Source organism: Danaus plexippus, chromosome 6 (assembly GCF_018135715.1).
Source record: "Danaus plexippus chromosome 6, MEX_DaPlex, whole genome shotgun sequence".
Taxonomy (NCBI): Eukaryota; Metazoa; Arthropoda; class Insecta; order Lepidoptera; family Nymphalidae; genus Danaus; species Danaus plexippus.
Genome location: NC_083540.1, coordinates 5,398,031 through 5,422,589, shown reverse-complemented (window position 1 = coordinate 5,422,589; position 24,559 = coordinate 5,398,031). Strand labels below are relative to the sequence as shown.

The 24,559-nt window shown below is 34.5% G+C and overlaps 2 protein-coding genes across 4 annotated transcripts; one reads left to right on the top strand and one right to left on the bottom strand.

The window, feature by feature from the left end:
* The first annotated feature begins 5,934 nt into the window (after positions 1–5,934).
* On the top strand, positions 5,935–21,182 carry LOC116778377 (zinc finger protein 423). Of its 2 annotated transcripts, XM_032672382.2 has the most exons (8): positions 5,935–6,247; positions 13,052–13,269; positions 16,594–16,736; positions 17,960–18,167; positions 18,383–19,030; positions 19,106–19,396; positions 19,515–19,829; positions 20,113–21,182. In XM_032672382.2, the coding sequence occupies exons 1-8, from the start codon at positions 6,145–6,147 to the stop codon at positions 20,932–20,934; spliced, it is 2,748 nt and encodes a 915-aa protein (XP_032528273.1). In that variant the 5' UTR covers positions 5,935–6,144; the 3' UTR covers positions 20,935–21,182. The 2 variants fall into 2 exon arrangements, with proteins under 2 accessions (XP_032528273.1, XP_061385608.1); XM_061529624.1 differs by having other exon boundaries at positions 18,383–19,396.
* LOC116778405 (serine proteinase stubble-like) lies at positions 18,348–24,076 on the bottom strand. Of its 2 annotated transcripts, XR_009753940.1 has the most exons (8): positions 23,585–24,076; positions 23,076–23,371; positions 22,637–22,780; positions 22,456–22,553; positions 21,941–22,201; positions 21,533–21,734; positions 21,208–21,427; positions 18,348–18,993 (listed from the first exon to the last, which is right to left on the bottom strand). XR_009753940.1 is itself a non-coding variant. In XM_032672422.2 (7 exons), exons 1-7 carry the CDS (start codon positions 23,979–23,981, stop codon positions 21,266–21,268), a joined length of 1,560 nt encoding a protein of 519 aa, XP_032528313.2. In that variant the 5' UTR covers positions 23,982–24,075; the 3' UTR covers positions 19,988–21,265. The 2 variants fall into 2 exon arrangements, 1 of the variants encoding a protein (XP_032528313.2); XM_032672422.2 differs by lacking the exon at positions 18,348–18,993 and having other exon boundaries at positions 19,988–21,427; positions 23,585–24,075.
* Positions 24,077–24,559: the final 483 nt, after the last annotated feature.

Below are 24,559 nucleotides of genomic sequence, written 5' to 3'. Positions count from 1 at the left end.
TGATACATTGACAAATAGTTTGTAAATCAATTCAAATTTAAGTTTTTCCTAATCGCTTTGTTGAACGAGAGAGAGTGACTTTGAATAGTTCACGTAGAATCGATTACAATTTAGTAATGTGTGTAGATATATTTATAACAAAAAAATAAGTTTTTATTAAACTCTTTTAATTTATTTATTAAAAATATATCAATGTTATAACTATTTAAATTTTTCAATAACACATTATGGGTGTTTAATAAAGAAAGTTTTTAGAGTTATTTCAATTATATCAGTTACTTAACTGAATGTATCTGAGACGGGCTGGCGTTGTTTTGCTAAGGAATGTTATGCCTAGTTTCTAAGAGCACATCTCCTTTGTTTGTTAACACAATTGTGATAGTTATGCGTTGCGTCCTTGCTTCCCCGGCATTTCCTGCTCATGTTCTAGCCTTTGTTATTATTATTGTCTATAGTATTGAATTACGTCGGTTTTGACTTAGTTTACAGTATGACGTCCGTAGTATACCAATGTTAGATACATATTTAGATCATGTTTGTTCAACATTGCTCTATGCAACGATCTTCTATATAAAATAGGTTTTCATAATTCCAGGACGAGAATAATAATTATTTTACAATATTAAGATACATTTATGTTATAGTATAGTTTTATAGTATACACAATTAACAGAAGTCTTGAAATAAGATATATATCATTTGTTCCCAAAGGGAACTCTACGTCCACTAGTTAAAAGGCGGAAGTACATCTAAGTCGCGGACAATTCAAGAGGCGGACGTGAGCGCCGCTGCCGCAATCTTCCTGTCCGAACAACCCCACGTCATTGTGTGAATAGCAAGCAAATATACTAACAATGGCTCTTATTTATAGTACTTGCTTCGAAGATCAATAATGATTTTGCTAACAAATTACTTATCTATGATATTCTTGATAAAACAATCCACAAGCGTATTAAATAAGCCTGATAAAAGTTCTAAAATAAAGTTGCTTCAGTTACTCCTTATTTGATGAATCTGCTATACAGATAAAATTCGGTAAAGACATTATCTTATAAGTACCGTATACAAATTAATATGCTTTGAATAAAAATCTGTTAATATAATATTTCAAACAGATACGGCAATATTTATTCCCACATATAAATCATCGAAGGACGTACAATATCAGAATGGGTCGTCGTTTCAAATGAATGATCAAATGATTACATTTAATGTGATATGAAAAAGTTTTAAATGATATGGTCAAGTGTATCGTGATTGATCGCCAGTTGGCAGGTGCGTAAAGCAGTGGCGCACGACCGGCAGCATCTCACCTGCGTCTGCGCAACGGAACTACGTGACGATTAGGCTCCCCCTTTACCACATCTAGAGCTCGAGGAAAGTAAATTACTTACTGACTCCATGACCGGAACGAACGAAGCTTATTACGGACGAATGTTTTATATAAACTCACTGTGAAATTTTGATGAGGATCATTCCATAGATATGTGATACTTATATAACTATTTAATATTTATGACTACCTAGTTATGCTGAATAAACTTTGAAACTATCTAACAAATATGAATGCAGTGTAAAATATTATTGTGTATTCATTAATTATCATAGATTATTGTGGGTAGGTCTTTAATTATAAACCGTATTTTATTACTTAAAAATCAGAAAAGCGTATTGTTTAAAACAGAATATAAAATATACACAAAATTCACAATGCAGGTAATGAATTTAAAATCTTCAAGCAGTGTTTTTTGTGATGTAGACACAGCTTGCGAAATAGATTAGTTTTGGTATCACAGTAAGTATCAAGGGCAGCGCCTAAAAGGCATAACTCACCAACGCCGAATGCTTCGTGAAATCCGTTCAATCGTGAATCACGAGTGGACAGTCAAAGGCTATGCAACTGTATCTGTCGCGGATTGGATTAGGACGGCTACATTTTGATAGAGCAACAACTTCGAAATGTTTAAAATACAAACGAATTAATAAATATCATCGTCTTCTATACAGAAACCTTTTATTACCTACCCACCTACAACTTAAAACATAAAGCACATTATATTATTCTATTCATAATAATAGAGTTTATAACTTTTTTCGCGGAACTTAAGAAGGTTTTTTTATAATTTATAAAGACACATCTTGTTGTATTTGAACTAAGATATGGATTTTAGAATATTATGGACTATAGAGGTTCCTAGAAAATTCCGTTCAAATTAATTTCTTGGTCACCACAGTCTTAGGTTCCTGGGTGACCTCTACGTAGTAGGCGCTGCTGGCGGAACTGTCACCAAGAAGGCATGCTTGTCGGTTCGCTACACCACATTTGTCATGGTGCCACACTCAATGTATACAGTTATTTATAATCTTTCCCACGAAACTAAATCAAGATGATCTCAAACTTAAGATATGTTTAGAAAACGCTACATTGGGAATCTCATTTCTTAATGGTGAATATGAAACTATCTACTAAGTAGTGGTCAGCCTCGTCCGTGACTATTAATCTGTCAGATGCTTCCGCAGGGAGAGGCGATTTAGCACTCACGCCCAGTCCACTAGAATACGCACACGTGACCAACGAAATAATTTATGTTAAAAGCCATTACATTACCGTCATAATATTATGTGAGAATGTATAAAAATAAATGTTCTAAATGTATACATAACAGATTTTAAGTAGCAGATTATCAGTACAAATACAACATGAACTAACATGAGAAGCAGTTTTAGATAAATAAAGGCGTCAAACGCTGCACCGCGTCATATCTCCGAGGGAGATCAGGCGTTACGGTCACGTAATATTCACTCCCACGTCTTAATTGACCTATTTCGTGTGAGATGTACGAGTAAAGCGCACCGCCTCAGGGATACGATCGCCGCGGCGCGTGAGCTCGCCTATCGCTAACTCTATTCTCCTCACATATTTGACAGACAATGTGACTGCACTACTTCCAATATCTAGTACTTTGGTTCGAACTAAAAATAGACTTTAACTTTATGGTTAAACCGATAATGGTTGTTGTATAAGATATTTTTATACCACGTTTTCCTTTGTTCGTACCTCATTACGTCAGTAAACTATCTGAATGCTGTGATATGAGTGTGTAATAAAATATTTTGGGTTGCGACGCGATGTATATCAGCGTCAAACATATTCTGTTAAGGAGAACGTTCATAGCGTAGATCTAGGATCGTGTTGGAATCTCACACATTCGTGTGTAATACGTTATGTTTGGTCACAATGTTTTAGTCGAATTGTTTAAACTGTTTTATCTAAATAATATTGTATTGGTTGGGTGAACATTGGACCACCCCGCAGTTATCTCACGGTGAAATCTCTGCGTAAAAACGTTACAGTGACGGATGTATTTGTCTTGTGTGGCCTTCATTTTACGCTTATTATGTAGTGTGAAATACATTGAGTTTAACTTAACTAAGTTTACTATGTTGGTCGTGTCCATTTTACGGTTAGAAGCTGAATATAGTTTTGCATATAACTCTCCTATGTCTTCTAAAATTTCAACCGCTCTTAAAGAATCCTATATATATGTATGTAGATAAGGAAAATCTAAAAGGAACACATTAAAGTTATTTGTTCATGAGAACTCTTCACAAATAAGGATATCATAATAAGAAGTAATCTATGGGAAGGAATGTCTATCTCAGTGATTTATTATGACGAAGGCATGCGCGTGTCCCGACGTTGGACCCATGACGGACAAAAAATATTCTGGGTGTTTGTTGACAACGTTGATTCGACACGCCACGGGTGTAATGGTTGCGCATTTGAATAATTTTAATATTTTGGTAAATAAATTACGTCTTGTTTTAAATTAAAATTTCCGAGCAATTTAACTGTATCGAATAAACATACATATAAGAACACTTCGGAGTGTTAACACTTACATTATTTATAATACTTTCATTATTTATACTTTAATCATTTGTGAGCATTAAAGTTTGGAAGTTAGATAAAGTAGTGAAACATTAATAGGTTGATTGCTTATCTTCCATTAGATAATCTGGGGTTGGAGCCGTACTTCCTAGTCCCAAAAGAGACAGCCTTATTTAATATGCACCTTAGGATCTTTCATGTCTCAGATATTCCAACACGTTACTCACAATAACCTAGAAGACTTTTTCAAATAATATACTTATTTAAACAGATTTCAATCATTATATAATACTACTTAGGTAAGCGTAAGTACATAGGGTATAGAGTACTAACTTCGTGAATTTAAACACTTTCACATTCTTTAAAATAAAAATATTGTATATATATACATATATATGTTTTGCACAAAAATGCTAGGTAATAGTTGTGTTTAAAATCAAACTCAACACCTCCAGCTTTTGATTTTGCATTCGATTTCCTTTCAAACGTAATCAACTAATGTTATATCTAAAAAACAATGATCTGAACCAAGTAATTATTTTATTAGGAGACCTGCATAAATAAAGACAGCTGTCCCGAAACAGTCCCTTCGCTTTATAAGGAACAAGTGCAAAATGGCGACCCTCATCAAAGCGTGTGGCAGCGAACGGTCCTTTATAGATAAGACGCGAACACTTTTTATAATACTTTATTCAGAGCTCGGAGATTTGTTCAGTGACAGAGTAATCGGTGGTGTCAGAGCTAACTGCTGCGTTTAAGTATTAATATTCAACCCTTTTGTATACAGCGTTGCTCCGCGTCAATCCCATTTAGGATCCTAACATCTAATGAATATTTGATACACATTAATTTGTCACTGACTGCAAGCCCGTGGTAGTAAGTCTTGTCTTACTATAATTGGTTACTATGTAATAAAGTAGTATTGATACGACTCGTATTCCAATAAACGGTCTTTATGAACGAAGCTGCAATAATAGACAGAACTATTCCTTTCTTTTTAATCCTTAAAATCGAGTATTTGGATAGAACTGTGACAATGATTTAAATCAAATCATTAGCATACAGATATGTATATCATTTGTATTACATTGTAATTCGTGTAATGTATTCAAAACTAAAAGGTAACGCCGGGTTAAGTATTGGACCCAGAGGAACGATCGCCGGACAATAAGTGACCGTCTCTCGCAATAAAACATATTTGGCTCAACGGATTAATGAAATAAAATATCATTATACATTCACATAACAAACGCATCTTAGGTCATTGACTAACACAAATGTCCGTTTTTAAATCTCGTATATTGAATGCGTCTGTAATATTTGAATGAGTGTATTGAAATAGAACAAAACAATCGAAGGCTATACAGCTGTGGTGTTGGTATTGAGTGAGCCGCGGGGGGTTGCGGGGGAGGCTCGTGAGGGGGTCTGGTGGTGAGTGGTGAGTGGTCGGCGCCCATTGGTCGCGCCCATCGCGGGTGGAAATGGAAAATTCTTCTGCAGTTTTCCATTCTATATTCAAAAGCTTTTAGCGTCATCCGACTGTCACCTGTTCATTATACCTCATACATACGTCGAGCTCGTTTTGTGAAATCATGTCCTCAAATATGATTGATACGCTCACGGGATTTGATGAACCGTTCATTATTATTACGTGATATAATAATAATTGATGTAGGTTTTGTTTTGTAGAAATCCTATATTATCTTATAAATGCTTGATTGTCAACAAACAGAGTTATGACGTCTTGTAGAGTCAGTTTAACTAAGTTCTTAAAAGTCATTTATTTGTGTTGCAAGTTCAACAGTTAAGAATTGACTGAAAACAGTCCTCTGATCTCTAGAATTTGTTATAGAATATCGTCCATAAATATATTTAAAAGACATTTATATTTGTAGTTCTATATCGTTAAACAATAGTGGAGTGTGGTCAGAACTTTACGTAGTAGTAAACGTGGGCTCAGTGGGGGGCGATGGGCGGAGCGACCGGGCGGGGCGCAGGGTGCTGAGGTGCCGTCCTCGCCCACTGGAGCCTTCAGTCGCGTCCACATCACCGTACAAGACGCGCGCACCAGCTCGATAAAGGAGCTCCAGCCGTGGAGGCCCATAAATAAATTACCGTGCAACAATCACAATAGCAGCCCCCCAATTAGTGACACCTGGCCGGCATTAATTCGCAGTCGTTCCAGTACGAAAGTCAAAAAAACTGACACAAATGCACCTGCGGTGACGTGGAGCGGGTTACGGCAGTCAGATATGATCATGCTATTCAAAGGGAACAGCAGCAGGCTGGAGCATCTCATAGAGAAGATCCAGGCCAATAAAGAGAACCACGAGGGTATATCCGAAGACATTAAACGTGAGTGTCCAAACAAAACTATTGAAATTATATGCCTCAACAATTTAATAGTATAATAATAAGTAAATTTAATTCACTCGAGCTAAAGATTTATAACCAACACAAATACGATATTTTAAAATATAACATATAAAAAATATGTTTTAAGAGAGCTATTTAGGTAGAGATTACTTTCAAAAAAAAATATAAAAAAATACCCTACCCACTGCACCGCGTAAACGTTTTGTACAAAATAATAATATATAACTGTAATTACATGTTTTCCCGCACTTTACAATTGATTAAATTATCAGAACTTTTCAAATTTGACTGGTGGTCGATTTTATTATTTACAAAGTTTTATATGCGATTTTGCCCTTTTTGAGATTAAATTTTTCCACTAATGTTTTCACCATCCAAATACTAGATTCACACAAATTCGTTTAGTTATTATTACATTTTTTATTTAAATTACAAACACGTATGTAAAAATAAATAAATAAATATATTTTTTTATGAATTAACGATGTAGAAGAAGTAATATAATTGTTATATAGGATTCCAATTAAATAATTTATTATTTTTCTTATATGAATAACTGATTGCAAAACATATCTTAATCACATAGAATTTTTGTACATGGAAAGTAAAAATAAGTGCAAATATAGACAAGAAAATTTCAAGAATGACGATGCATTTTTATTATAAATATCATTCTGTATGAAGTAACAATAAAAATGATTTTTTTTTATGTAAAAAAAATAATTATTAAGAGCTCCTCGAAGATATATTTATCAAACATTAACTTGTTTATTTTAAAATTTTCTAATAAAGTTTGAAAGAATTAATCTCGAAATGAAAATCTGGAAATCTGAAGAAAAGACATTTAAATCGTTTCTATCGTGTCCATTATGGTACTAATAAAAAATTTGCTCTCAAACAAATAAAAAATAGTAAATTTCTTTGCATTTTACTATTTCATTCCAATAGACTTTAAATAAAACTAATATTTTTGGATTAGGTACTACGCGTAAGTTTAAAATTATGAATACTCGCGTAAGTCTTAGATCTCATCCACTATAGTTTATTAGCGGACTGTAACATATTGATTAAAACTCACAATAAAGTATAAATATAATGGTCTAATTATCAAAACGTGCCTCAAATTGAAAAAAAAAAATAGCTACTCCCGCAACGTTAAAGTGATGTTAAGACAAAATTACTTTCGAGATAAATCCCTGTATTATAATAGATTACTGCTAAAGCCTTTATTTTTTGTTTCATTTATCGTACGATTAACGCAAATGAAAAGCAAATATATAGCAAAATTCATCGGCTGTGATTGTGTTCATTTATTTCTTACATTCCAGTATTTTCTAAGTTGTTGGGAAATCGTCGAAAAGAGTTAATTCTTTTAAAAATTTCACCTTAAATTCACTCATAGATTATCCTTGAAACTCATACTTTGTGATACATTTGATACAAACTAGTGGGAGAATTAATATAAACTTCTATAATAAATAAATATGATTTTTCAGAATAGGGCCTTCTCCACAATAATATTGTCTTTATAAATAGATTTAAATAAATACAAGATTTATATCAGACTTATAGCACAATATAATCTTAGATAATGCGGTCTGCTCTTAGCACTGTCTTTAACAACTTCACGGAGAAGTGGGCGGGTGCTGAGATCCAAATATATATATATATATATATATATATATATACATATATATGTTATTGGTTCGACGTGGTACCTGTTCCTTAAAAATCAGTCAACTTTTAATATCACTCACTCAGAAGTAGAAAAACTAAAACTTCTAGATTATGCTAGATTACAATTTAATGAGATCTAAGACTTTCGCGTATTCATTTAAATGAAACTAACATTTTCGGATTACTACGCGTATTTCATTACATATTTTTAAAAACTACATACTCCCGACGTTTAGGTTATTTTGCAGCAATCAGGACCACGGGCAGACGAATGTAACATCTACAAAATAAATGAAAAATACGCGTAGTAATCCGAAAATATTAGTTTCATTGAAAAATAATTCTATTTCTTTAAAATAGGCAGTTAGTATATCATAATCATAATAAGCAGTTAGTATTTTTTCAAAGAAGTTGTAAATTTTTTCGATGGTTCGTTTGTAACTTTTTGTACTTCTTGAAACCTAACAATAATCACCGAGCCCACTAAATATGTACCTTTATAGTGTATTATGTATTGCAATCCCTTAACTTTAATGTTTGCGAGGTTTTCCGCCTTTTTTAATTAAGTTTCTTAGAGTTCATATTGCGCGCAGTACTTAAACTATATAATAATATGTTCTGAATACAAATACATAATATTAAATAAAACTATATAAATAAAACCAACAACCTAAAAAAAACTGGTAACGTAAGGCGCGTTGTAGCCAAGTCTGGATTTCCTCAAACAGCCTTATACGTTATTTATCATACAACTTTATACTTAGCACAAGTCTGCATCATTTCACTACATACGAATCGTTCGCCGTTACATTAATACTCTAAGGTGCAAATATTTACGAATGACAAACAATGTTCAGTAACAGTAAGATACGGTCAATCTCTCATTATAACTATAGAAAATATGGAGATTTAATGTAAAAACGTTAATCATTTAAATTCAACATAACCTTATAATAATATATACGGGTTGATATTTTACTTACATCTTTGACAATAATAGACAGAGACGAAACCTCTCAGCGTTCAATGGATTCACCGTGCGGGTGACGGTCAAACGCGTTGCACGGAGAGGAGCTTCAACAGTGCCTGGGACTTGTGACCCAGGTGTAGGTTTAAGGGGCTCGTTAAAGGGTGATCTGAACCAAATTTGAAACGAACCTACTATGGCTGCCTTCGACGCACGTTCCAAGAATGAGTTGATGTTAGTTCTGGACACGTCTTTTAGTAGGTTGCAGAGAGATTTCGCTTTTTTACCTCTGTTAATAATAAATAAAAATATTGTGATTAACACAATTTCATTATTTAAATAGTAAATGCACGAGTGTTGAAATCACTTAAGTTAGTTTTATAATAATGAAAAGATGGAATTATAATTACCCAGCGTAAACCATCAAAATTTATATTAATTATGGATTTTTAAGAAAACTAGTTGTCTATACATTACTTATTGCCAACTTTACGCTTATTTTCAATATATTATATATAAACTTAAATGAATGAGAGCAGAATGCTCATCTTAACTTCTCCTACAGACTTGGAAGCATCATATAAATGTCATTTTTAAAGTGTCTAAGGACTTTTAAACAACTTTTTATAACTTTTTTACATACAATTATATCTCGAGATCTACGAGACAAACAGTTATTGTTGTTCTATAATAAAGTAAGAAAACTCAAAACATCATTTTTTGTTTTTCTTCGCGTTTGCGATAAATAATCTCAGAAATGGTAGAACTGTCTTTCAAAGTGATCTAAGAGTTTAGATTTTTGTCTTATTTCAATCGGTTCATAAAAAAATAGATTAATTGAATAATCATGGAGGTTACTATTCTGTAGGAATTGTCGCGGGCTTATTATATGCATGTGTACTTGGTTACACAGATAAAAAATAATAATGTTGAACAGCATTTCGTTAAAGTAATCCTCTTATAAAATTTTTAGTTATTCAAATTTCATTTTTTTAGTAAGTAAAGACATGTCTTTTAAAATTTATAAAAATTATTAATATTACCTTAGAATAATTATTTAGTTACAAGGAGTTATGTTTGGGGCATGAAGTATATTCTACTCTATTTGTATATTATTTTTTTTAACTATATTGAGAATAGTATAAAGTTACGTTTACAATTATATTAACAGTATCCAGTAATGGATATACAACTTTTATATATATATATATATATTTTTTTTTTGAAAGACATATCTTTTTGATGATCGACCGAATGTTTAATTACACTGTCTTATCATTTGTTGCCTAAAAATAAAGGATGTATTCATTGTTAAGAATCTATATCCTTTATATATATAGCAGAAACTTCAATCATACAGCAATTTGTTTATATATAAAGCCGATACAGTATTCATTACTGTCTTAAGTACACGGTGTTGATAAAATTAAGTACCTATGACTTTTTGTTCAACAATTTTCTTCGTTCTAAGTAATTACTTGGAATTCTCTTAACAATGAAAAATAGTAAAAAAACCATATCAGATTAAATAATCGTCTTATTCGTGGTAAGTTGGTCGTAATGTTGATTGAATAAGATCTTCTACACTTTAGTGTTTTCATTGATTATTCAGATTCGCCCTTCAATTAGTACATGCTTAAAGTGATTGAATAATTAAAAGTAATTGACGTGGAAGCGCAATCAACATAGCTTAATCGATTTTTTGTTGTTCTTTTACAAACCTCATACAAGGTAGTAAAGATTGAACATGAATGGGCACGATAGCGTAATTAGTAAACCGATCGGGATGGGACGTTCCGAAGGTTGTAGATTCGAATCCTGTTATCGATAAATTTTTCATCCTGTTTTTCCTATATGAATTTAATTCTTGTGTTGCTCGGAAGTGCTATAAAGTTAAAATTCAAATTCTTAAATTTGTGCGTTATAAAGAATGTGTATGAGATTTGTCGATATGACCTGGAAATTGTAAACAGTGATGCAAAGAAAAAATCAAACATGGAAGAGACATATGGATTAGGGTTGTCAAAAAACAAATGCTGGAGTAAATAGCTGTATAAATTTGAAATCGAAATTCTTAAGCCGAACGGGAGATATTTTGAGATCAAAGTGGACGATACAAAACGAAAATTTGGTATTTAAGGACCTAATATAAGGAGTTATGTGTTAAGGATGAGGTTAGTTTAGTAGCTGGTAATGTGTGTGGTTAGCGTTTGGCGATTGTAGTTGATTGCCGAGGCGCCGGTTGAGGTGTCTCAGACGGCGCACGCGCAATTAGGAAATGAGCTTCCGCCGCCCACCGCCGCGGCGCCACTGTCACTGCTGTTAATTACGACCTTCCTATAGTCGGGACACCTACAACAATCTTCCATCAAGTGCCAAGCAATTTTTGTTATACCCGGATTACTGTTAATTCATATTTTCGATTAAACTGTTTTCGGATAAATTGCAATTCAATTTATATTCCAAATATACGAAATTTAATGCTAAAACAATATAATTTAAATCTGGATCGGATCAGATAGAATATGCAAGGAATTTTGTTTAAAGTTTTATTTGATGATTTTATTTCTGTCAGTATCCTGGACAATATGTTAACGCATACATTAGATTTGAGACAATAAAGCTTCCAATTGTATTTTACAGTAAAAAAGGGAGCTCAAGTTAAATAACAATAGCCTTACAACAATTATATTTAGCTGAAATGTTATAAGAATGTTAGAAAAACTGTAAAAGCCACATAAAGATTTAAAGCGACCTACCGCATACTTAAATTTGGACCTTATAAATACAAATAGATTTTCTGTTATTTACAAATGATTGAGACAAATATCTAGTATCTCAAGACAACTTCTTATATATATATATCAAGTTATGAGTTATTGGTCCAGTTATTGAATTGTGAATTCATTCGTTGGGCCAAAACTGTTCATACCTACTCATTCTTTATTATTTGCTATAGATAGCATTTATTAATTTTAAATATAATTCTAACCATATAGTATAATATAGTCACGTAGTTTATTATCTCAAATTAAATAACTTCAATGAAGCAAACGTTTCACACGGCAACATAATATGTAAAATGCACGCGCGTTTCAATGAATAAAAATAGTAATTGAATATGATTTTGTAAGTGCTGAATCTTATACTATATACTATACTGAATATGTAATTGTGTATGTATTAACAACAAGAGGTATATCACAATCCCGACTCGACGATACAGTGGGCTTTTTTCTTCGTTACCATTAAATAAGTCATCACATTCGACAGCGGTTTCAAACGGATAGATATTGATAGTGCTCCTTAACTAAGTTTAATATTTTGGTTTTTAAATGTATTTTTATTTTTTTCATCAAATAGTTTATAGCACAGCAAAGGCGTATTCTTTAGGTATGTTCTTGATAAATATGTTAAGTAGCTTAAAGCATAACAAAATATATCAAGTAAGCGTTATATTATTATTTTACGGTCAGTTTACGCGTCAAAGCTCTAAGTTGAAATCTCTTTCCCGAGTCAGTATGTTCATCCGTCTCGACTCCCGACATTAGTCATCATTTAGTTTGATGGTCCTCATTGTGGGTAATACAATTTGTTTTTATTTCACTCCACTTCGAGGTGCTCCTAAGAAATATTGCCTTTTAAAACCAAAATATGAACCCTAGCTGATATTTACGAGGGCTTCTGAGAATGTGTGTTTTGTCGTTCCCGTACTTCGTTATGTAATTTATAGTTGATACTTTTTTATTGTTTTGCCTTATTTGTAGTTCAAAAATTCACAAAGATAAATTTAATATTGTAATTATGAAGTTGATTTAAGTCCGAAAAGTCTATCACCAGAGATTATATGATTATATGAGAGTAAAAAAGTAGACGATATTAATAAATCACATTTACATCGATTCGTTTTTCATGGCTTGTTGTTAACGAGATATTATCTTGTTGGAAATGGGATTACGGATAAAACTCATAGTTACATATAACTGTTGAATATTTCGTGATACCGGTGTGACTGTTACCCAATATTTCTCTTGTTTATTATGATGAATCTTGTATTAAACGAATACAATTTGTATAAAGCTCTCATAACTCTAAGTGAAGTTTCGTTAATATTATCTAGTTTAACTGTTGTCCGACAGAGGCGTTGGGTAGTGTGGGAAGTACGGCTGGTAGTTCGTGGCCGTCTTCGACTCCTGAGCCGTCTCCATCACCATCCTCTACTCCGACATCAGCAGATGCTGTCGATGCGGACGCAGACCCACCATTCACACTGGGAGCCACCGAACACACTCCATACCAATGCCAGTTTTGCGACAAGGCGTTTCCCAGACTTTCTTATCTCAAGAAGCATGAACAGGTTAGTCATTTTCCTTTAACTTTACTTTCTGTGATTTCGTAAAGTTTGTAAGATTAAATCTATTATTTAGGAACCTATTTTAATGTAAAGCATAACGTTCTGTGGTAATAAACTCGTTTCAAGCAACAATCCAACATACCGACGTTATTACAAGCTATTATATTTGTCATAACTATACATTCTTAGTCTAGTTAAACCAAGTAACACTTAGCTTCTTTAACAAATAGATACTCAAAATAGTTCATTTGAGACAGTGGATTGTGATATGTATCGTAGTAGCTTCGCAGTAGCATTACGGAGGCCTGCGAAATTGTGACAAGCAACCCATTAAGCCGGTCGTTCATCTTACCTCCTTGTTTTGCTGCGATCTGGCAGCGTTATGATTGTATTGTACACGCACCGAGACAGATCCATCCTAGATAAAGTGAACAGAAATGCAAGGATACCTAACGTCCGAGTAAAACTTTAACTTGAACCGTTTAAACTAAGATTTTTATCTTTAAAAACTAAAACTAGAAGAACTCGTCCAATAATTGATTCTTTTGTAGTTAATTGGCATGTACAATCGTAAAAGGATTTCATTAGATTATCGATATGCAATTGCCGTCAGTGTTGCGCTTTACAGATATCGATCGTTTGCTAGTGTTTCGCCGACAAATGTATCTTAAAGATCGCCTCGCGCTCGCGCAACGACGAGGCGGTGACGGCCGGAAATAGGATCCCGATAACAACTCCCTAGCCAGGAATGCCTCTGTTTTATCAAAGATATCTTGAGAAAAGCGATCATTATATAAGAAATGAATCATGAATCAATAAAGATGTTTATCTTAGATTAATGGATTACTTTTTTATTCGGTAATAACATAGTAGAGTTGGGTGTAATAATAAATAAAATATGTTTTACTTTATTGCAATTCAAGAAAATTTATAAGTGATTCACCCAACACATATCTAGTACTGACTGACATTATAAGGAACGCTATTCATTTGTTTCCAAGAAAAATGTTTGTGACATCAGCACGGGTGCTTAAGTGGACCAACGATGGCACATCCAAGAAGCCGATCTGACCCCGCAAGCGAGGTGACTTTGAACTGGCAATGACGTATTACGCCGTTATACCTGGGAAAGTTGCTCAGTAGCCGTCTACTGCCCATTTAAAAACTTTATTGGCTATCATACTCGCCTTAATCTACTCACAACTAGTTTGAAATGTCTTTTGGTGCGTTTACACGGAAATTGGGCAGTACTTTTTTGTATTTTGATAGACACTCTCACGGTCCTCTTGTTATAATGAAGATGGTATCATTTGCGTGCCATTTTGCTATAATCATGGGATATCCCGGTGAGGCGCGTGTCGCGAAACTCTTTCTACATGCACCCTGAGGTAGAGCCCCCATTGAGCTGGATGTAGGCATAATAATATTATGGTTATTTCGCACGAAGAACACAACCAGTGAGGCAATTAATAAATTTTATGTGTGTTGAATACTTATTTACGTTATTTGAATGGTATGGAAATCAAATTCATTTCATATTTATCTTTTTATTCTTGAATACTTTCAAGTATTGAAATATCTTTTTACTTATAACGAACATACATAAAAAATATAATATATTCAACAAACAGTAAGTCCTTGTAATCTGTAAGCAATTTAAAATATAAAGTCAAGTATTAATAAAATATATCGTATTTATAATATTATTATTGTTGTCCTACTTCCATTGCTCCAATTAAGCTGTAATTATAAGCATGCAAGTTTATGCGATGCATGCACGCATGTTCGCGGCTACGCGTCACACCTCCATCACAACGTAGGATTAAAATATCACTTACGGTACTTCGACGTGTGACCAATAATAATAATTTATCTTAAGTACAGATAACACGTTACTTAATAATTTTAATAGTACAATTAGTTATTTCAACATTGAGTTTTTTATGAAGCTCATATTTTTTATGTACGCTGCTGAGTTCCTAGAGTTCGTTTTATAAATAGCTTCTTATTATTATTAACAAATGCTCTTGTTGCTTTGGTTTTTAATATGATCTTTAATAAATTATATTAAGATATGCAAAGAGAAAGTAATACCTCTTTGTCTTACCTCGTTAAAATCTGATCCTTAATTTAAAATAATTGATATTACAATTTTTTTAATATATCATTAAGATTCAGTTTATGATTTTAAAACTCAATAAAATTTGATTTTGAAATAAGGAGTTGTTCTAAGGTTTAGTTGTGAAAACAAAATATAAAACACTATGAGATATTGCAGGCTTCTCTTGTGCATGAGCTCATTAACATAATATAGTTATAAATATGTCTGACAACAGGGGTGTTGTATCACATTCAAGTATCATATTTTAAATCGGTGCAGTGTTGCATCATTAAATAATTTAATGTAGTAAATGTAAACAAAACTTTCTATACATTTTTAATAAAAACATACTATGTTTAAGAGGAAAAAAGTTGAATATATTTCTCAATGAAGAATAATGATCTAGTCAATCAAGTATAACGTGTTATTAGCATAATAGTTGTGTATAGCCAGTCAGGTGGTCAATTAGTAAAAGCGTGAAGTGGCTGTCAGTTCAGGCGTGCATTATGCTTCAAAGTTCTCACTCGTCTGCCTCAGTATGAAGGCCGGCTCCAATTATTTGGCTGCCAACGAAGCAGCATTAGCATTCACATAATAAACTAATGAATAATGCTTAACAGGTGTCGTACAACTAATATGTTTTTTTTTTAAATACACCTCATTTCGAGTTTGTACAAACGTTTATTAAGCTTTGATATTCATTAATGTTTTGTAAATAATAAGAATTTATTAGTTGACAATCATATGAATATGAATTCTACAAACCTTTATTATTTTATATATACGAATCTACGATAAGTCTTAAATATTATGCTGTCAATACTAAAATATTTCCGTATCTCCTCTGCGAGAAATATTGGTACTTGATTGGACAGTGGAAGAGATTTGTTATGATAAATACGTTTTTTATTCATAAAGAAATATATTTATAATGTAACATTATAATAAAATTCATTTTAAATTCTTTTTTACAAATTTCTGATTACTCAGATAATCTTTGTATTGGCTTCACATATATAATTGTCTTTTAGAGTTAAATAATAAAATCAAAACCTCACGCATTCTATATTTTTGGAGATAAATAATCTGAATTAATTTTGCTTTGCCTCATATAAATAACAGTATTAAACATACACACATTCAGAGTGTAATCTCGTATAATTACATATATGTATGTATATGTATATAATCTATAATATTTGTGTTCAATAAATTGTAATTTTCAGACGCATTCAGATCAAATGCCGTTTCGTTGCGAATTCTGCTCTCGTCTGTTTAAACACAAACGCTCCCGCGATCGCCACGTCAAACTTCACACAGGCGACAGAAAGTACAGATGTGTCCACTGCGAATCCGCTTTTTCCAGAAGGTAATATAGACTCGATTTAAGATTTATAATGATAATTTAAAATCTTTTTTAACTAATCGGCAATGGTTGTGTGTTGCACTATACTTCATTTAAAGTTAGTTTTAAGAAATACCAGAGGGTTTTATTTATTTTGTAACATATCAGCCCATGTTATATTATCTCCTCTCTTTTTATTATTTCCTATTACTTTCCTTTGATTAGGATATTTTAAATTTAAACAAAAATAAATTCATGGTAGCTATTTAAGCGGTTCCTGATGATGCATTTTTCTTACCTTGTAAAAATTCCAATGTCAATTATTCATAAATTCAATAGAATGGAAATGCACGAAGGTACTTCCAAGGTATTCTGCTTTGTTTATACAAAACAGTCTTGTACGATAGTAGGAAAGTGTTGATTAAAATTATCAAATTACTTTTGTTTATTAACACTTTCATGAGAACAAATATAAGTAAAATACACGAGGAAAACCTAAAATACTTCTCTAAGATGTCTTAAAAACAGTTATAATATAACTGTCATATCATTGTTAATAACAAAGTATCATTCAATCAAGAATATAAAAAAATTATTGTCTATGATTCAACTCATACTAATTTTCAAGGAAGCTCTATAACGATAAAGCTCTTACGTTAGTTTTATCCATAATTCCTTTGGCCATTAAAGTCTGAGTAAGAGATGTCTTAAAAGGTGTCTACATAACAATAGCCGCCCGGTAAGATTGATTACCATAAGCCACGAAACAAAATCATAGACAGCCATAAGGCGACTCTTCACCTTTTTCGTCACCTCAACTTTACTATGTGACTAATTCACGCAATTTGTCCACCGAACGAACCTCCGACAAGTGAAAAGAGATGATGCACTGACAAATGGCGTTGAGGTTCTGACAAAAATAATATAATGGCCCGTACCTAAACTGGCGCGCGAGTACGACCATTAGTGGAGATGTTTGGGCGAACGCTATTCTGTGGTTCGCGTGAAAAGCCTCTTTGTTGGTTGTGTTTGGTTCTTACATTATGTTGGTACTTATGCCATCGATGACAAATTACATTCTGTGGTCGCACAAAACGATTCTCCTCATTCACTTTTAAATGCTATAGCAACCGGTTTTTTTTTATTTATTAAGTTTTTTAATGTGTGTGGAATAACATCTTTACAGTCATAAAAATGTAGTTGATATAAATTTAACAAAATAGTTAATTGAACTTTTTGCACTTCAGTGACCATCTCAAGATTCACATGAAGACTCATGACAATCAGAAACCGTTCCAATGTACAGTTTGTAACCGGGGATACAATACAGCAGCAGCTCTCACATCACATATGCAGGGTCACAAGAGAGACCGAGAGGGTCGTGATAATGATCGAAGAAGAGCATTACGTTGTCTGCGTTGTGGAGATGCATTTAGAAGAGCTGATATGCTCCAGGTATACATTTAAATTATTCATATAAAGTCACACACACAGTTTACATGCTTTATTTCAAAATTAAAGCAAATAATATAGATTGACAAATTTATTAACGACAGTAGGATTTGTGATGTAATATAAGGATATAAAGTCATTAATTTAATTATATATGAAATGCTAAACAAAATAATAACATAATTATCGATTTTTTAATTTATTTCATTTTATTTCAGGCTCATATGATAAGTGCTCATGGAGTTGATGCGGAATCTATGACTCCGCCGCGTCGAGTTGCTTCACAGCCACCACCCACTTTACTAGCTTGCATATATTGCACTCGCGATACTTTTACCAGTATGGAACAGCTACAATTACACGTACGAACAGCCCATTCTGCATTATTAAATGGAGAAACACCAATTCAGTTCTCGGTAGACCAACCAGGACCGACAGACTTAAGTAGACGAGCTTCAGAAGATGTTTCTCCAGTAAAACGGCCAAGACTTAGCTCAGGTTCTACTACGCCTAAGAATGCTTTATCACCAAGTACTCTACTTTGTAATCAATGTGATGCAGCTCTGCCTGATTTCGAAGCTTTTAGAGCCCATTTGAAGGGTCATCTTGAAGAAGGAGGGGAACTTGGGCGAACTAGTCCAAGTCCTTGTATCCATTGTGGAGCAACATTTGCAGACGTGGCAGCTTCTGAGCGCCACCTTGCAGCACATTATTTAGCTGTATCGTGTGAATATACATGTCACAGTTGTACGCGCAGTTTTCCTACTCCCGAAGATTTGCAGAAGCATCTCTTCGATTTACACACTCACCATATGTATAGATGTACATTCTGTAAAGAAATATTTGATTCCAAAGTTGCTATACAGGTAATTCAGAATAATTTTCCACCTTCCTTGGTTAACATACGAGTCGATAAAAATATATATTTATCTAAACGACAGGCTCATTTCGCGGTGGCACACAGTGGAGAGAACAAAGTGTGGGTTTGTCGATCATGTGGGGCCGCGGGTGGCCCGATGCGATCAGAGGCGGAGGGGGCCGCACACGTGCGAGCGAGGCATGCGGCAGCTCGCTGCTCCTGCGGAGCTGTACTGTCCGGTTCGAGAGCTCTACGAGCTCATGCTGCCTCACATCACGCATACCGCTGCCCTATCTCCACATGCAGCGACTCCTTTGCCGTGCAATATCTCCTAGAGCGACATATGCAAGTGCATCAAGCGATCACGCATCAGGTTGTTATTGAAACCTTTTACGACTATTGTTCTTCATTATTTTCTTTTTAAATCTATGTGCTAACCTTTTCAGAAAAATAAACTTACGGACTTAATTATAAGGTTTTACATTTTTCAGAATGTCAACGGTGAGAGAAACAAGCGAAATGAGAACAACAACGCCGTTGATGGCGATGGGGCGTGTTCTCCATGTATCTCCGGTGCGGATAATAATGGTCCTATTCCAACTGTTGGAGAAGAAAGACGACGAAAAAATGGTGCAGTAGCGCTACAATGTGCTTATTGTGGAGAAAGAACTCGTAGCCGAGCGGAGTTAGAGGCCCATACTCGAGCACATTCTGGTGCAGGCGCAGCGAGGCATAAATGTCTTATATGTGATGAAGTTCTACCATCAGCTGCAGTGCTGGCTGAACATAAACTTACGCATTGCAAGGTATATTAAAAAATTATTAAGTTAATGAGAGAAACATATAGATTTGGAAAACACATAATGTTCATTAAAACCGTTTGTTTTTGAGAATAAGATTTTGATGTAGAGGTTTCTAGTTTGTTTAATTTAAACTTTTAGTGACAATGATTTATATCCGATAATACATAAATATTTTTAATTAAGACTTGACTCATGACATTAATTAATATCTAAATTAACATATATTTAAATAAAAATTATTTGATTTCAAACACTATAGTTTATAGATATTTATAACACATTCCAGGTGGTAGCTGGAGATACGTGTGCCCGATGTCGCTCACGTCTGCCTTCAGAAGAAGCGTTCTTGAGTCATATGGCACGACATCATCCTGCCTTACCAGCGCCGTGTGTTATATGTCGTCAAACATTGGCTTCGGAGGCTGAAGCACGTTTACATGCCCGTTTCCATTTACGGCCGTCTGCAGACGAACAAAGATGTGCGATATGTCTTAGAGCTTTATCCGAGAGTGAAAGCGGTGAAGGTGCAAGAGCATGTTCCACTTGCTATGCCAGACACGCAGCTCCTAGACCACAGACAACTACCGATCATGACTGTAGGTTATGTCGAAGAACATTAGGTTCCCCTACTCGTCTACAAGCTCACTTAATTGAACACACATTTGCTGGTATAGGTGCATTCACATGCTACCTGTGCTCCGCGATGTTTACGAGTGCTGCAGGCCTGCAAAGACATTTACCAGAACATGCTGCTGCTCCAAGACCTTACGATTGTGGCCGATGTGGTTTAAAATTCTTTTTTAGAGCCGAACTAGATAACCACGCTTTTGTACATCTTGAGGAAGCTGAAATTGCTCAAAGAGTTTTCTACGAGGCTTATGCACGAGGAGCAGCAACCGCATGGGCTGCTTTGCAGCCAACTGATATACAACCACAATCATCAGCTTCAACACCAGCCCCTACAATAAGTGACGTTAAACAAGAACCAGAAATAAAGGAGGAACGTAACGATGAGTATATAGAAGTATCATCGCCGCCTCCGAAACAATCTGAGCCAGCAACGTCTCCTACTCCAATGATAAAACAAGAGAAAACAGACGAAGACTGATTGGAAGCTACGCTATCGTCCGTCGTGGGATCCGTTCCTACTGCAATACTAGATTACGTCCTACAAACTATGCTCTAGTTAGTTACATTAAAGTTAAATTCCATAAAGTTAAGCGTTTAGAACGCTAAATAATCAAATAGATAGTATTAATTGTTTATGTTGGTTAGGGACCGTATGTTTTATAATATTTACACAACTATTTGTATAAATTGTTAAATTAATAAATTATTATGTTAGGCTTCACTTAATTATTGTTTTAATCACAATACATACAATTTTTAAAATATAAAGTCGTCTGTTGAGGCTTCGATATTCACTATAAATATTACGACTACGCAGTGGCAACTTGCTGTTGTATCCAAGGCAGTAGGGCAGCAACATTCACGTAAGCCGCTGGTACATTTGCGGAAGCACAGCCGAGACCCCATGCCACTAAACCTACTACAATCCATTGCCCATTAATAGAACAGACTAAACCTGATCCTCCGTCACCCTGAAATTAGAAAATTCACTTCATCCATTTATAATCATAAATAATATTGGTGCACCTATATTTTTATCTTTTTATAAATATATTTAAATTATGATTAACATTTACCGTGCAAGAATCCTTACTGCTTTCGCCGCCAGCACAGATAAAAGAGGTAGTATCCAGTACGTAAGTGGGCCCAAGACGAGCTGCCTGTAACTGACTCTGGCAAGTTGCTGGTGCCACTATAGGTACATCCACTTTCTTTAATATGTTTTGGTATTGTCCTTGTAATCCAAACATATTTTTTCCCCATCCTGATACCCAGCATCTGTAATAATGTTTGTCTTAAGAAATAATGTTTCCTATTGTTACTAAAATAACATTATTAAATTTACCCTAAAAAAGTCGTTTACGTAACTAAATAACTTATCTTATTTTCAATTGCAAAACTTTTGCCTTTTTAAAACAATTACACGAAAAGTAAGTTACATAGACTAGATACTTTTATTTTCCTTTCCTCTAATAAGAACTTACGTAAGTCCTGTGTACGTTGCAGTCGAGGATGGAGGTAGACATGCTCTGTTGATTGTAGTCGTTGAACCCGTCATTGGTGTCAGTGGTACAGAAGAAGACAATCTTATTACCATTATATCGTATTGTAGAGTATTGGCGTTGTAAGAGGGGTGACTGAAAACTTTAGCTACATTATACTCTTGGAAAGGAACTGGTTCATTTGTCCCTGCAGCGTCCCATTCTCCCAACCTCACTTTCACATTAGGTGCTGTACCTGAAACACTGAAAATTAATAGAAATTACTATTCAAACGTAACCTGTACATGCAATTGCGGTTATGTAATCTTTACGAAACTATTTAGTCTAATTGTACGTTAAAGATAATAAATTCTTGCAAGCTGAACTTTGAACACGAAATATATTTCACTGAAATTAAAAATATGTATTATATAACAAATTTTTTTTTTAATAAACAACAAGAATACATTTTGAATAGAGAAATAATTTGAGAATGCAAGTAATCATAAAGTACTTACACATACGGCATCATTCTATGTGTCACCGTCAGTACATTCAATTGATCTATAAGCACACCACCAGCAATATAATCATTCTGTTTTGTAAGAACCAATGCCTGTAAAGAATTTGTTAAAGGGTCACACTTCTCTTTTATTTCCTATCAAAAGAATTCTTTATCTGTTTTTTTTCCTTCAATACCTGCCAGGGATATTCCCCAAAATTTGCTTCCCCCGCTGCTGGAGTGACACCAGTTGATGGAGCAGCTTGTACGACTCCACAACGTACTGTAACTGCAGTCGTGTCGCCACAGCAATACACTTGGCCAGCAGGACACGCATTCACCTTAAAAAGTTTTTTTTAATGAATAACTCCACCTCGTAATTTGCTATTATTATAAATGCGAAAGTTTGTGTTTTGTAAATAGTTTTGTTCAAAGATATGATAGAATATTATCCTTTTGGAGAAATTTTGGATCCCTCTGAATGGTCACATGTTCGATTTTTGTGCCATTTATATAAAATGGGGGGCCAAAAATTCATTAACTTTAGTAATAAAATAAAACAAAAGAAAAAAGGACATATGTTTTAACAAATAAAAAAACTTTTTATATAACATGTATACCGTTGAATGTACTCACGGGGGTTACAATCCTGAAGTCGATCATACCAGCCCCCCCTGATGCACAAGTTCCAGCGGGTACACAACGACAACTTTGCCTCTTACGAATTTGATGCTTAGGAGGATCTATATAATTTAGCTTTTTAAACGATTCTTTTACTGTCATTATTTTACGGTTTACGCTTCTACGTTCTCTTGGAAATCTGACTGCGGAGTCTAAAGATGATATTTGGCCACTGTAACCCATTATAGGTTGCGCCGATTGCAGGGCTGCTGATGGTGTCGTGCCAAGCCGTGGGTCAATCGGGAACGAGCCTGCAGCGTTTTCATCAGGATTAAAGACACATATCACATCAGGATCTTTACAAAGCAAAACCGGCAGTGTTTCTCCACTTGTCGTCGGTGGGTTAGTTGGGGTCGAGGTTGGCATTGCGGTTGTATTATATGAACTTTGATTAGTTATGATGGTTAGTGATGCTGTCGTGGTAGACGATGAGGTTATGTTTCCCGTAACATTGGAACTATTACCATTTCTTGTTGTCATTGCTGTAGGTGGCATTGTTGGCGGTGGGGTTGGAGCTGCTGTAGTAGCTGTTGTGGGCGCAGGTGTTGGAGCTGTTGTTGGCGCCGGTGTAGGGGCTGTTGTTGGCGCCGGTGTGGGAGCTGTAGTTGGCGCCGGTGTGGGGGCTGTTGTTGGCGCCGGTGTGGGGGCTGTTGTTGGCGCCGGTGTGGGGGCTGTTGTTGGCGCAGGTGTGGGCGCTGCTGTTGGGGCCATTGTTGGCCGCGCAGTGGTGGTCGTAGCATTCGTAACAGCAGTAGTCGGTGCAGTTGTAGGTTGTATAATAGGTGTTGGTACACCTGGTACAACTATAACTGGGCTAGAAGGCAAAAGCCCTAAACAAGCTGTTAAAAGCCACAGGCACATATGTAATAGATAACTCAACTGTTCTCAAGCTAATCATGAACTGGTTTGAATGAAGCTGAACGTTCAGTGATGTTGTTATAAATTTAGGCCGAGATGAGCTGGTATTAAAAATGTCCTTAATGTAACAATTGGTGGTATTCCCCTTACAATGGCAGCCTTCATGGTTTTTGCGCATGTTTATACAGCGATAAATTGACGCAATCAACAAATAGTAAATTATTAATCCGCAACAATCCTCTTTATCATATGCAGTTGATTGGCAATTTAGATCACGTCATAAGGTTTTTATAAAAAATGGTTTGTGTAAATACATAAACAAAAATAAAGAAGCCACGGAAAAGTTTATATATTTCTTTCTGACTCTTTTTATACATCCAAAAATTATATTACGTAAGAATTGTCGATTTCACGCCAAATCATGAAACCATGTCGAGTAGTTTTATGTGAGTCATAAATAATAACTATTTGCATTGTTACAAAATACAACAAAAGTAAATTATTTAAATAAAGTAACATCCACATAGAATGCAGTCGAAGGCAACAATCGGTATAAACTACGAGACAAACGAGTACAGGGG

Coding starts and splice junctions, on each gene's coding strand:
- LOC116778405 (XM_032672422.2), bottom strand. CDS start 23,981: ATGTGCCTGTGGCTTTTAACAGCTTGTTTAGGGCTTTTGCCTTCTAGC. Junction 23,372..23,584: donor AGCAATGACAACAAGAAATG/GTAATAGTTCCA, acceptor AAAACGCTGCAG/GCTCGTTCCCGATTGACCCA. Junction 22,202..22,455: donor CATAGAATGATGCCGTATGT/GTAAGTACTTTA, acceptor ATTAATTTTCAG/TGTTTCAGGTACAGCACCTA.
- LOC116778377 (XM_061529624.1), top strand. CDS start 6,145: ATGATCATGCTATTCAAAGGGAACAGCAGCAGGCTGGAGCATCTCATA. Junction 18,168..18,382: donor GAAGAGCTGATATGCTCCAG/GTATACATTTAA, acceptor ATTTTATTTCAG/GCTCATATGATAAGTGCTCA. Junction 19,397..19,514: donor ATCAAGCGATCACGCATCAG/GTTGTTATTGAA, acceptor TACATTTTTCAG/AATGTCAACGGTGAGAGAAA.